Source organism: Ovis canadensis, chromosome 3 (assembly GCF_042477335.2).
Source record: "Ovis canadensis isolate MfBH-ARS-UI-01 breed Bighorn chromosome 3, ARS-UI_OviCan_v2, whole genome shotgun sequence".
In the NCBI taxonomy this organism is placed as follows: domain Eukaryota; kingdom Metazoa; phylum Chordata; class Mammalia; order Artiodactyla; family Bovidae; genus Ovis; species Ovis canadensis.
This window is the reverse complement of record NC_091247.1, coordinates 105,200,954-105,215,469: the sequence shown is the minus strand read 5'-3', so window position 1 is coordinate 105,215,469 and position 14,516 is coordinate 105,200,954. Positions and strand designations below refer to the sequence as shown.

Genomic DNA, 14,516 nt, shown 5'->3' with positions numbered 1-14,516 from the left:
TGGGATAATCCCCAGCATCCTTGGCCATGGATGCCAGTGGTACCCCACCTCCTTCCTGGATCAACCGAAAACATCACCAGATATCCCTGGGAAGTAAAATCACCCCAGTGTAAAACCACTGGTCTTGGGGTGTAAATAAATAACCACACATGTGCTACAAAGTGGGAGACCAACACGGATGGGGGTGAGGATGAGACAGCAGTTTGCTCTCCAGACGAGAAATGCCGTGGCCATCAGGCGACCTCCACACGAGGACATGAAGCTCCTTCCATGCCTCGAGCTCCCATCACCACCTCCACCCCCCAGGGGCTCCCGGGAGGTAGAGACTGTCTGGCATAACAGAGCGAGCCACTCCGAGCAGTAGTCCCGTCTACCTTCTAAAGGATGGGGGGGCATAAATTCACATCCTCACTTCTCTGCATGGCACTTGACGCCCTACCAACCTCAGCAGGAAACACGGTCAAGTGGTAAGACACATCAGGAAGACAAAAAAAAAGCTGCCTTGGCACAATTCCTCTTGCACTGGGCCCACAGCAGATGGCACGCAGGAGGATCCCCTTCAGGAGGAACCCCAGGTGCCCTGGAGGCCCATTCCCCTGTGCAATTTAAGTCTGCAGAATTTTTGATGTCCATGCAGTCTGAGTCACAGAAGAGGCCAAAATGTCATTCACACACAACAGCTTCATAAACAAGGTATCTTGATGACTCAGAGGTGAACCTAGAATTTCTGTGGCTAGCCTAACAGTCTCAGGATTACCTTTCGCCAATCAAACTGCATTAAAGCTTGAGAAACAGGACCTTCCCTGGTGGCACAGTGGATAGGAATCCGTCTGCCAATGCTGGGGACACAGGTTCGATCCCTGGTCTAAAGATCCTAAAAGCTCTGGTGATAGTAAGGCCCTGTGCCACAACTACTGAGCTCCTGCTCTAAAACCCCTGTGTGCTAAGTCACTTCAGTCACGTCCAACTCTTTAGGACCCTACTGACTGTAGCCCACCGGGCTCCTCTGTCCGTGGGATTCTCAAAGCAAGAATACCGGAGTGGGTTGCCATCCCCTCCTTCAGGCAATCTTCCCAACTCAGGGATGGAGCCCATGTCTCTTTTGTCCCCTGCATTGGCAGGCAGGTTCTTTACCACTGGACCCAGGAGCCCTAGCTACTGAAGCCCGCGTACCTGGAGCCTGTGCTCCGCAACAAGAAAAGTCCCTACAAGGAGAAGCCCCCGCAACACAACGAAGAGGAGCTGCTGCTCCCTGCCACCGGAGAAAAGCCTATGGGTAGCGATGAAGACCCCAAAATAAAATAAACAGGTTATCTAAAAAGGAGAAAGAAATAGGGTTAAGCTAACAAATATTAACAAGAAAGAAAAAAAAGAAAAAAAGAAACTTGAGAACACCCTTGAGGATAAAGGTGTGTAGAACCTTCAGTCCAGCTTGCAGGTCAAGCCACAGAGAAGCCTCGGGTGTGCCACTCTCCTCAAGGCGTCAGCCTGAACAGAGAACCCCAGGCCCCGTCCCACTTAATGGAAATACTAACAGGGCCTTAGCAAACGCTGCTCCCATCAAATGGGTGATGCACGCCCACTGCCCCACGACCCGCTGGACCAGGGCATTAGGGCACTGATCAAAGGAATACATAGGAAGACCCTGCATGTCCCCTCACGCATCGGAGCTGTCATAAGCACTGGCCTGCTCAGTAGCTTCAAGCTGGGCAGAGCAACTGTTTCTCTAAGAATGATGAAAATCCCGCTGGTGGACTTCATCCAGCTCAGTTCTCTGTGAAGAGGGTGCCCCATTCACTGGGTGCCGGGTGCCCTGCCCACCATCTGGAGCAGTCTACCAAGTGGGAGTTAGGGTGACCCCTGCCACACTCGCCCGAGCAGCTGGGGGTGGAATACAGAGCGGTCTTCTCACTACTTTCTCACCGGCAAGATCTAGAAGCCGCTGCAGCCTGGACCCCAGGTCTCAGCCAAGGAGTTTTGCAGATGGATGAGGTGGGCAGTGCCTCTCGGAACACAACCCCAGGCACCTGCACTGGGGCCTCTGTTCCCCGATGGAGGGAGCCAGCCCAGCCCAGCGTGTCATCCCAGCATCCCTTAGTGGCCAGAGGGCCCGGGGATGGAGAGCGAGCACTAAACCCTGGTGGCCCCTCCAGCGCTCCCTGCCCTGGCAGCAGCCTTGTGGGTGAAGAATGAGGTCAAATCAAATTGCCTCTTGCTGAGCCGCCCCACTGAGAGGATCTCACTCCATCCAGCACCTTCGGATCTAAAAGGCCCTCAGGGACGTGTCTGGTGGTGCAGTGGATAGGAATCCGCCTGCCAGAGCAGGAGACGTGGGTTCATTCCCTGATCCAGGAAGATCCCACATGCCATGCAGCAACTAAGCCCGTGCCCCAAAACTACTGAGCCTGCGCTCTGGAGCCTAGGCGCCTCAACTACTCAAGCCCACATGCCCTAGACCCCATACTCCACAACAGAAGAAGCCACAGTAATGACAAGCCTGCACACCACCATGAAGAGTGGCGTAACTAGAGAAAACCTTTGCAAAGCAATGAAGATGCAAGGCAGTCAAACAATAAATTTTCAAAACATTTTGAAGTCCTGACCACATCTGTGAAACAGCTTTAAAAGACCAGCCAGTTAAACTGCATCTCATTAGAGGTGCCCACTCTCCTTACTGTAGATGGTGAAGGGAACAAAATAAGGGAGTGGATGCCTCATTTTGAGCACACAAAACATAGCCTAAATCCAAAGGCAGAGGCCCTGAGACAGCAGCCCGAAGCACGTGGAACCAGGACTGTCCCTGCGGCCTCAGACTCGGTGATCTCAGTGCTTAGAGGGGCCCGGGCTCTCTCCAACTTTGACTCTCTAGTTCAACGTGAAATTTACACATTCTCGGTGTTACAGTTCTATGGCTTTTTTTTTTTCACTGAAAACATTATATTTACTTAGATACAGACTTTTATCATATATCACGTGAGGAAAACTTTAGTTAAGAAAATTAGTCTGCATAGTCCTAAAAGCTTCTTCATAAAATCTACCTGTACTAAATTTAGTTTTTATCCTGGACTTATTGTTTTCCATGTTCCTCAACACAGGATTCTCTGTTTCATTCAAGTTGGTTGGTGATGCAGCATTTCTTGAAAGATTCCTCTTTTGTTGCCTCCAAGGTGTGTCTTTTGAGTCTCTGATCACTGTCCTGAAAGTTGTTAAGGCTGGTGCTTTTTTCTTAGTTTTAGTTTTTTCTCAGCTGAATTAAATTTTGCTGAAACTGAAGCAGCTTCTGTTCAAAAACAACAGGAAGTTTTTAAACAAGTTGATGTTTCAATACTCTAACAATACCTTGTGTGATGCATGAATTCGGTCATTCTAACCCCTCTACAGTTTGCTTTGTCTATTTCGACGGAAATAGTTCTGAGGTTTGACAAACATGTACAGTCTTGCAACTGCCACCAAAATTTAGAATATCATGTCTACCTCCCCCGCCAAAAGCCCCTCAGGTCACCTTCTCAACCCCACCCTCAACCATCACAACCACTGACCTGTTTTCTTCCCTGTGTGTGTGTGCATGTGTGTGTGTGTGTGTGTGTGTGTGTGTGTGTGTGCGCATGCTCAGTTGCACAATCATGTCCAACTCTTTGCAACCCCAAGGACTGCAGCCCACCAGGCTCCTCTGTCCATGGGATTTCCCAGGCAAGAATACTGGAGTGGGCTTCCATTTCCTTCTCCAGGGGATCTTCCTGACCCAGGGATTGAACCCACATCTCCTGCACTGGCAGGTGGATTCTTTACCTCTGAGCCACCTCAGAAGCCCTTTCTTCCCTATAGTTCTCCCTTTTTCAGAATGCTATACAAATGGAATCATACAGTTTGTGCTTTTGAATCTGGCTTCTTTCATTCCACAGGGTGCCTTTTTACTCCTGAGTCATATTTCAGGTACAGATGTGCCAGTGAAATATGGGACGTAGAGGTTTGTTTATCCAACTTCCTGGGTGAAGGACAGTAAGGACTGTTTTCTATTTGGGGCTACTGTGAATAGAGATGCTGTGGACATGTGCTGATAAGCCTTGGTGTGGGTAAATGTTTTCATTTCTCTTGTCTCAGTCCAATCTGGGAGTAGAGTCACTGGGTCATACAGTAAGGTAATTGTTACTGTTTCCCAGGTGGCTCAGACGGTAAAGAATGTGCCTGCCAATGCAGGACACCCAGGTTCGATCCCTGGGTCAGGAAGATCCCCTGGAGGAGGAAATGGCAACCCACTCCAGTATTCTTGCCTGGAGAATTCCACAGACAGAGGAGCCTGTCGGGCTGGAGTCCCAAACAGGCGGACATGACTGAGCAACTAACTGCGAGAAACTACCGCAGAGTCTTCCAAAACTGCCACACCATTTTCCTTCCCGCTAGCAAAGGATGAGAGCTGCTGCTTCTCCAAGTCCTCATCAGCACTTTCATATCATCAGGGTTTCTGCGTTTTGTGTTTCATTGTTGTGCTTGTTTCTATTTAAGCCATTCTGATATATGCATAATGGCGTCTCATTGTGTCCTTAATTTGCATTTCCTTAATGACTAATGATGCTGAACTGCTCTTCATAGGCTGACTGGCCATCTGCAGCTCTGCTGGGGTCAAGTATACCAGTTCCAGAATTTCTGCCCACTTATTAAATTGCTTTGCTGTCAAACACTTGTGAGAGTTCTACGTGTATTCTGGATGCAAGTCCTTGATCAGATAAGTGTTTTGAAAATATTTTCTTCTGGTTTGTTTTTCTGTCTTTTCGTTTCTTAGCAGTGGTTTTTCACAGCACAGATGTTTTTAACTTTGATAAAATCCATTTTACCAACTCTTATACTTTATGCTTTTCGTGTCTGAAGCAACCTTTGCCTGGCCCGAGGTCACAAGGTTTTCCTACTATGTCTTCTTCTATAAAGTTTTTACTTACTGCTTTTACTTTAGGCTCATGACCCACTTTTGCTCATTGTTATACAAGTTGTAAGGAACAGGCTGAGACTTTGAGGTTTTGATTTTTCGTTCTTTGTTGGGTTACCTTGGCGCTTTTGTGCCAATCGGCTGATCATTTATGTGTGGGTCTACCTGTAGATGTTACTGTCTTCCATTGACCTATATACCTGTCTTTCACCAATACCACGCTATCTTAACAACTGTAGCTTTAGGATAAGTCCTGAAGTTAGGAAGTACAACTTTTCCAGCTCTGTTTCTTGGCAAAATTGCTTTGGCTATTCTAAGTCTTTTGCCTTGATATGTAAATTTTTGAACTGTCACTTTGGAATGAGCTTATCATTACCCAAAACATTTATGCTTACACTTCTATTTATTTGTTTTTGGCTGTGCCAGGTCTTGGTAATAGCATGTGGGATTCTTTCCAATTGTGGTGTGCAGGTCCTAGAGTGCATGGGCTATGTAGCTGTGGCCAATGGGCTCAGTAGCCCTGCGGCACGTGGGTTCTTAAGTTTCCCGACCGGGGACTGAACCCACGTCTCCTGCATTGGAAGGCGGATTCTTAACCAGTGGACCACCAGGGAAGTCCCATTTGTTAATGTTTCCACATTTTCACTTGAGCTGCATTGGTCAAATTGAGTTGGGTGCCTTATCTTCTTGAAAATAAAACAGTGGTTATCTTTCAGAGACCAACCAGTGCCTCCCAGACCACTCACACAGAATGGTTTTGCCAAATGGCCTTGGCTGTGAGGGCTGGGCTGTGGAGCACACACATTCTGATCTGGAGGGGCACGTGCTGTGAGGAAGAAGAAGGTAATCTGCCTCTCCAGCCTGCTGCCTGAGACAGGAAGGAAAAGACACAAAAAGGAAAAGCTCTGAGAAGCAGCCCTGAGACCTACCACAGGAAGGAATATGGCTCCTTGACAAATCGGTGAAGAGGAGATAACACAGAAGGGGCCCTTGGAGGGTGCATAGGAGTTCACTGATGCTGGACACGAAGAAAGTTAATTCTTCAAAGGAAGATGCCAGAGCAAGGGGTGAAGGAGGCAGGAAGCTCACAGTGGCAAAGTGGCAGGAGACAGAGGCTGGGGATGAGGTCTGGAATCCCCTGCTAAGGGTCAGGGGATTCCTTATGCTATTCCACATAAGCAAGCCCATGGAAGTTCCTGAGTGGGAAGGGCATTACAGATCTGTATTTGAGAAAGATCTTTTGGATGGCAGGCAAAAGATTCCCCTAGAGGTCATTTTGTGGAGGTGGCAACAGATATGTGATGACTACGTTTGACTAGGGAAATGGCCAGGATCCTAGACCAGAAGATCCCTAAAAGACAAAAGCACCAGCTGGAGATACCAGACAAGAGATTAAAAGGGGATGGAGAATCAAAAACTGAGCAGAAGATCTAAATAGACATTTCTCCCAAGAAGACATACAGATGGCCAATAGGCACATGGAAAGATGCTCAATATTGCTAATGATGAGAGAAATGCAAATAGAAACTACAGTGAGGCATTCCCTCACACCAGTCAGAATGGCCATCATCCAAAAGTCTATAGAATATAGATGCTAGAGAGGGTGTGAAGAAAAGGGAACCCCCCAACACTGTTGGTGGGAATGCAAATCAGCACAGCCTTATGTAGAACAGTGTGGAGGTTTCTCAAAAAAAGCTAAAACAGAGTTACCGTATGACCTAGCAATCCCACTCCTGGGCATATATTTGGAAAAGACGAAATCTATAATTTGAAAAGATACATGTACCCCAGGGTTCACTGACAATAAACGAGACACAGAAGCAATCTAAGTGTCCTCTGACAGCGGAATAGATAAAGAAGATGAGGTGTATATATATACACACACACGTTGGGATACTGTGTGTGTTAGTCACTCAGTTGTGTTTGACTCTTTGCAACCCCAGGACTGTCGCCCGCCAGGCTCCTTGGTCCATGGGATTCTCCAGGCAAGAATACTGGAGTGGGTTGCCATTCCTTTCTCCAGGAGATCTTCCTGACCCAGGGATCAAACCCAGGTCTTCTGCATTGCAGGTGGACTCTTTACTGACTAAGCCCTCAGGGAAGCACAGAAATAGAACACTACTCAACCATTTAGAAAGCAATGAAACCATGCTATTCGCAGCAATATGGGTGGACCCAGAGACGGTCACACTAAGTGCAGTAAGTCAGACAGAGAGGCGCAAATATCACATGATACCACCTATATGCAGAATCTTAAAAGAATGATACACATGGACTTATTTACAAAACAGAAACAGACTCCAGACATAGAAAACAAATTTATGGTTACCATAGGGAAAGAGGGGTGAGAGAAGGATAAACTATGAGTTTGGGATTAGCAGATACATAAAATAGATAAACAACAAGGAAGCGCTGCATAGCACAGGGAACTATATTCAATATCCTGTAATAACCTATAATGGAAAAGAATCTGAAAAAAGTATGTGTGTGTGTGTGTGTGTGTGTGTGTGTGTGGTGTGTGGAGGGGGTGTGTGTGTGTGTGGTGTGTGTGTGTGTGGTGTGCGTGTGTGTGTGTGTGGTGTGTGTGTGTGTGCATTCTGGTGCACAGTCACTTTGCTGTACACCAGAAACTAACACAACATTGTAAATCGACTATATTTCAATTTTTAAACAGCGTGGGGATGGAGAGGAACACGCATCTACTCCTTACTCCCCTGGACCTTGAAACGCATCTACCTCTCACCAGGTACATCCACAACCCCCTGCCGAGTTCAGCTGTACAACTCCAGCCCCCAGCATCCTCACTCAGAGCATCTAACTCAGACACCCTGTGAATATTCATATGCTGCTCTTCAGGGGGCAATCTTTTGTGCTAAGTTTGTCTCAAGAAGGAAGCTAAAGCAGCAGCTGGAGCTCTGGGACCACACAGGGAGCGGGTTTCAGGATGGGGGGAAATGTGTGTGTACCTATTGCGATTTATGTTGATGTATGGCAGAAACCATCACAGTTCTGTAAAGTAACTGTCCTCCAATTAAAATAAATAAATTAGTTTTGTTTTTTTTTTAAAGAATGCAACCTTCCAAAAGATGGCGTTGCTTTTAGGAGAATACCATAGGGGCTAGATAAATTTCTTGGCAACCTTAAGTATAAATCTAGTTGGAGCCTCAGTGTGAAGTCTGAAAACCAGACAAACGGAACAGTCGGCCAGAGAGCCCGAGTGACAGGAACAACTATTCCCTGGAAGGGAAAAAAGGCCAGAAAGGCATCTCTGTTTATTTTCACAGAATGCAGAGAATAAGCGTCTCCATGAGATCAAACCAGCTCCAGATGGGAGTCGCTAGGTGTTTGAAATCAACGTCCGGGGGGCCTGATGGCCCTGCTTCGGTCCTCTCCTCCCTTCGCATCTCAAGATGACAATTTCATCTGTTCATGGACGCAGGCTGTCCATTCAATAACCATTCTGCTTCATCTACGAACTTCAAACTCGTCTTCTAATCTAAGTCAGAACACAAAAGCACAGGTCTCCTTCACTTCCTGCTCGGCCCACTTCCCCCTGGGCTCATTCAGAACCAGTACCTGGAGGCAGTCTCAGAACAACCTATAATCAGGGGGTCTGGCCTTTTCTGTGAGAGGCCGCGCCCACCTCAGTTCAGCTCTGAACTGATCAAGCTGTCAACTCAGCCACTTCCCTGGGACTAATCACAATCAAGTCTCCCATTCTCCCCGCCCTCGCCAGCCCTCAGGGGATCTCAAAGCCTTTTAGGGGGTTGGTACTTTCAACTCTAAGATTAGGCTTAGAGCACATGCCTGAATGGGGTACTGATTCCATCAAAGAAATTGACAGAAAGAAGTCAGCTGTGAAAATGATACACCTTTGGAAGCGGTTTAGTGTCTAAGTCGTGTTTGCCTCTTTGTGACCCCATGGACTGCAGGTCCAGCAGGCTCCCCTGCGCATGGGACTTCCCAGGCAAGCATACAGGAGAGTGTTGTCATTTCTTTCTCCAGGGGATCTTCCCGAGCCAGGGGTGGAACCCGTGTCTCCTGCCCTGCAGGCGTATTCTTTACCACTGAGCCACCAGGGCAGCCCTACGATACACCTTTAGTCTTCATCTAAAAGTCAAAACTCTGTGGCTTTCCATTTAACTAAAACAAGACAAGTGAAAACTTCCCTTTCTTCCTCATTTATTTCTTTATATTGAAGTAGCGGTTGGTTTCCGATGTTGGGTTGGTTTCTGGTATGTATACATTCTTCTTCATATTCCTATTATAGTTTATTACCGGATATTGAATACAGCTCTCCTGTGCTATCAGTAGAAGCTTGTTGCCCATCTATTTCACGCACAGCAGTTTGCCTCCGCTAACCCCAAGCTCCTCGTTTATCCCTCGCATACCCCCTTGTCCCCTTGGTAACAAGTCTGTTGTCTATGTCTGTGAGTCTGCTTCTGTGTTGTAAATGGGTTCATTTGTATCATATCTGAGAGTCCACAATGAAGTGATATCATACAGTATTTGTCTTTGCCTGACTGACTTCACTTCGTATTATCGTCTCTAGATCCAGCCACCCTTCCTCATTTATTTAAAAACGAGAAAATATTAAAACAAAACAAAACAGTTCTGCCGGGGGTCACTTTGCTGCCCTCATACCGTGTCTTCATGAGCCTTTCTCAGAAATATGGTCACGAGAGCCACGTGCAAAACCTCCTGTAGCTGGTGCACGTGACCTCGCCATCGTATCAGAGGACGAGAGCCAAAGGCGGGCAGGTGCCCCGCTTCACCCTGGCCCAGGGGTTCCCGTCAGGAGGGAGCAGGCGTCCTCAGGTTGCTGCCCTGTGACAGGCAGGAAGAACATCTAAACTCTCTTACAATCTTGTAGGAAAAGAAAAAACAAAACACCCACACAGTGGGGGAACAGTTTCCCCCACTGTGTGGGCGGCGGGGCCCCTGAGCTGTCATCTGCAAAGGGCACTTCTGGGGGTTACCCAGCTGTCACCACCGTGTGGATTCCACCCGAAAAACCTCAAGCCAAACAGTGGGGAATGAACAGCAAGACACAATTTTCCACTCTGTGAAAATGACATGACTTTACACAAATAAACTAAAATGCCATGGCAATAAATGAAGTGAGCGCCGGATCTGCCGTCAAAGGCACGGTCAGTCACAGCTGATGCTCCTCCTTGCTCGGGACATTATACGGAAGGAATATGATGAGGTCACTTTCCACCCTCCTAGCTCCCTAGTCCTCTATCCTACACCACATCTCACACACACACACACACAGAGGGACACGCTCACACTCCTCTACCACACACACAGGTCTAGAGTAACAGGTGTAGCAGGAGTTTGAAGCTGAGCGATGCCTGGGGCAGAAGTGGGGATGGTTAGGGTGTGCGTGTATTAGCGTAGAGCTGGGGGTAGGGTTGAGGGGTCCTAACTCTGAACACTGTGCATGGTATTAATAACAAGAGAGATTTGAGAGCTGAGGCACCAGCGCAGATGCATGGAAACAAAACCAGCATCCTTTGAGCCTCAAGCCCCTTCCTTACCACACAAGAGCCCCTCTGGCTCCAGGCAGCTCTGCCCCCGTGCGTCTGCATCAGCCTAAGAGGTTCTGCCCGCTCACAGGGTTATCGGATCTTAGCAGGCCCTTCCCCTCCCACACTCAAATCCTTTATAGCCCCCCAGCCTGTTCCTCTTCATACTGAGGAACGTCCTCCCAAAAGCAGCCTCTGGGAACTCTGCCTCCTCCCTCCCCTCTAGCTCACCTCCATCCACTGAGGTTGGCTGCTGGGATTTCTCTTCCACCTCGCTCGGCCCTGGCTCTCCCGTTGTGTTTGTGTGTGATCAGCCTCCCAGCTGTCTCCAAGTCTTTGGGACCCCAAGGACTGTAGCCTGCCAGGCTCCTCTGTCCATGGAATTTCTCAGGCAAGAATACTGGAGTGGGTTGCCATTTCCCACTCCAGGGAGATCTTCTCAACCCAGGGAGGGAACCCATATCTCCTGCATTAGCAGGTGGCTTCTTTTCCAGTGAGCCACATGGGAAGCCCCCATATGGCTCTCCTGTTAGAATTCTGGAAAGAGACCTGGTGTTAGAACCTAAAGTCCCAAACCTTGTTTCCCAAAATATCCCTATCCAGACAAGAAAGACCAAGGAAAACCTCAATTCTGTCATCTGGGTTCTAGACCAATGCAACAAGAGAAACGGAAATCATTTCTCAGTAGCAACTATGAGCCCTTGAAGTGACCAAGAGCTGTACAGACACAAGCTACAACCCCATGAATATATGTGCACATATAGCTGGATCACTTTGCTGTACTCTGGAAACTAACATGACATTGTCAAACTATAAAATAAAATAAAAATTTAATTGAAAATAGGATAAACTACAAGGATATACTATACAACACAAGGAATACAGCCAATATTTTGTAATAACTATAAATGGAGTATAACCTTTAAAAATTATGAATCACTATTTTGTACACCCATAACTTACATAATATTGTACAGCAACTACACTTCAATTAAAAAGATAAAAACAAAAAATGTAAAAAAAATCAAAAGTAGTAAGCAGGAAAACAGTATAGCAGCTCTTCAACAGTCTAAAAATAAAATTACCAAAGGACCCACCAATTCCACCCAAAACAACAGAAAGCAAAGTTTCAAAGAGATATTTGTACTCCCGTACAAAAAAATGAATGTATTTGCAAAACAGACTCAAACATAGAAAACAAACTTGTGGTTACCAAAGCAGGGAAGGGATAAATTAAGAACGTGGCATCGGCAGATACAAACTACTATACATAAAAGATAGCCAACAAGGTCCTACTGTATAGCACAAGGAAGTATACTCAGTATCTTGTAATAATCTTTAGTGGAAAAGAATCTGAAAAAGAACTATATAAACATATGTATATACAACTGAGCCAATTTGCTGTACACTTTGAAATTAGCACTGTAAATTAAGCACACTTCAATAAGTAAATAAATATATAAATAAAATGGCAAAATCTATCTTAGATATAATTTACACACATTAAAAAAGTGATCAACAAAAGGACAGAAGTTTCAAGTACTCTAAATAAGAGAGTGGGATTTTCAAAGAAAGGATTCAACCAGAAACCCACTCCCTTCATCACCCTCCACCTCCAGAGGGCAGAGGCGGGTAACAGAGCCAAGTTGCTGGAGGAGCCGAAGAGACATCACCAGGCAACATGGTGACCTGCAGGCATCTGGGAGGGAAGGCTGGTCCCTTCTGCGCCCACTGGCCCCAGAGACAGGACAGAGGCAATGGGACAGGAGGCAGGTTGTGCAGCCTTAACCTCCAACCCCATGAAGATGTGATAGGGAAGAGCAAATTTGACTCCATACTGGATCTGTTTCTTTAACTTTTGTATCCTGCTGCTTTTGCTACAAGTTAATCATTAAAAGAATGTTGCTTATAACCTGAAATATACAGGGTAGCCCTTTTTTAAGGCTCTGACCTTTAAAGGTATAACACTTTTCCATTCCTATAGAGATAAAAAGTTGCAGAACAGAGAATACTGGTTTGTCTTGGAGGTTTACAGGAACATTGTGCCCTGACCTACAGGGACAGCTGCAAGAACAAAGGATTCCAGCATCAAGAGGCTTGTAAAAACCAGCCACCACCACCCTCCAGCCCTGGGCTCCTTTTAGTATTAAAGACTGAATTCTAACCAGGGTAAATGATTCTTTGGGACACCAGTCCACCATCTTGGCAGTCTGCTGACTTTGAATAAAGTCACTGTTCCATGCCCAACAACTGGTCTCAATGGACTGGCCTGTCATGTGAGTAGCAATAGGGATGTGCTTATTGCCTCTATTAATTAAGCATCTTAATCCATTTTGATGCATGCAAAGGGGAAAGGTTAATACACGTATAAGAAACAAACATTTTTGATAAACATGATGCAAGCTGAGACAAAGGCAGAATCACAAAACAAAACAAAAAGAGGGACTCTGATTCATTTTCAGATGGACCCAAGGCAGGAGTCAGCGAGCTCCGCACTGAGGGGCAAGGACCTCATTAACAAGCCCTCACCTGGCTTTCTGGCCTCATCTCTCATCCAGGAACCCCTGTCTCCAGTTCTCACCCTTAGAGTCCACTACCAGAAGTCACCTCTGTATCCCAGCCCTAGAGCGTTACACTTTTGGTTTTGAAAGAAATGACCTATCTACCACCACTTTCACATAAAAATCTTACTCCTCCAAATAGTGATAAACTCTCACCAATCAGCAACTAGATCAATTTCATCTAACTGCTATGCTACTGACATTGTGGGTAAAGCAGCCAACAAAATTAAGCTCAGAAACAGGCAGACTCAAGCAAACCAAAAGCTATAAATCAAGAAGGATACTCTTTAAAAGAAAAAGATGCAACTTTACCTACCTGTGGCTATAGCGAATGGCTATGGTCAGCCCAAGCTGCAATTTAAAAAAGAGAGGAATACGTATTAAATAATACCAAGCATACGCTGAATTCACAAGAAAACTAACTTAACATGGCCAGTTTTTAAAACATTTCTTAAAACACCCTCCTGCTAATGCTTCATAATAACATGCTTTTGTTGCTGTTTTTGAATAATTTTACTTTTTCTAATCTTCTGTTAACTTTAACTTTCCACAGCACCCTGGCAATGTTGAAAACAAAAATACAAATACAAGCATGTACTCATTTTAAGATAAAATGCATGAGCGCTGGTGACATCATTAGGAGGGGGCAGCTCTGACAAGAGCAAATATAAGCAAAGAACAAGAGAAACTAAATACCGACTTCTGACTCCCAAGCCCAAACCTTTAAGAGCTGTCACTCAAGGGACATACGAATCAGGCAAAAACCGAAAAACGAAACTCAGGAATGATGTGGATTGCTTCTCAATCAGTGTTTTGTGCTACAAAACTGAAACCAAAACAATTTTATTTTATAGACAGCCCATTGATATCTCACTTGTACTTTTGTCATTTTTAATAACACATTTTAATGATTGACCTTTAGTTTCAACTTAGTTCTTAAAAATAATTGTATTTTTTTTTTTTTTGGATCTCTACACATTGGTATTTTTATTTCTTTTTTTTTTAATTTTAAAATCTTTAATTCTTACATGCGTTCCCAAACATGACCCCCCCTCCCACCTCCCTCCGCACAACATCTCTCTGGGTCATCCCCATGCACCAGCCCCAAGCATGCTGCACCCTACGTCAGACATGGACTAGCGATTCAATTCTTACATGATAGTATACATGTTAGAATTCCCATTCTCCCAAATCATCCCACCCTCTCCCTCTCCCTCTGAGTCCAAAAGTCCGTTATACACATCTGTGTCTTTTTTCCTGTCTTGCATACAGGGTCATCATTGCCATCTTCCTAAATTCCATATATATGTGTTAGTATACTGTATTGGTGTTTTTCTTTCTGGCTTACTTCACTCTGTATAATTGGCTCCAGTTTCATCCATCTCATCAGAACTGATTCAAATGAATTCTTTTTTACGGCTGAGTAATACTCCATTGTGTATATGTACCACAGCTTTCTTATCCATTCATCTGCTGATGGACATCTAGGTTGTTTCCATGTCC

General features: G+C 45.7%; 1 protein-coding gene across 1 annotated transcript in view; it reads right to left on the bottom strand.

Moving 5' to 3' along the window:
- Positions 1–14,516, bottom strand: part of ACOXL (acyl-CoA oxidase like) — a 366,969-nt gene that overhangs the window by 253,329 nt on the left and 99,124 nt on the right. Inside the window, exon 10 of the mRNA XM_069583969.1 lies at positions 13,330–13,364. Coding sequence (XP_069440070.1) covers positions 13,330–13,364 — 35 coding nt within the window. The remainder of the gene's footprint in view (positions 1–13,329; positions 13,365–14,516) is intronic.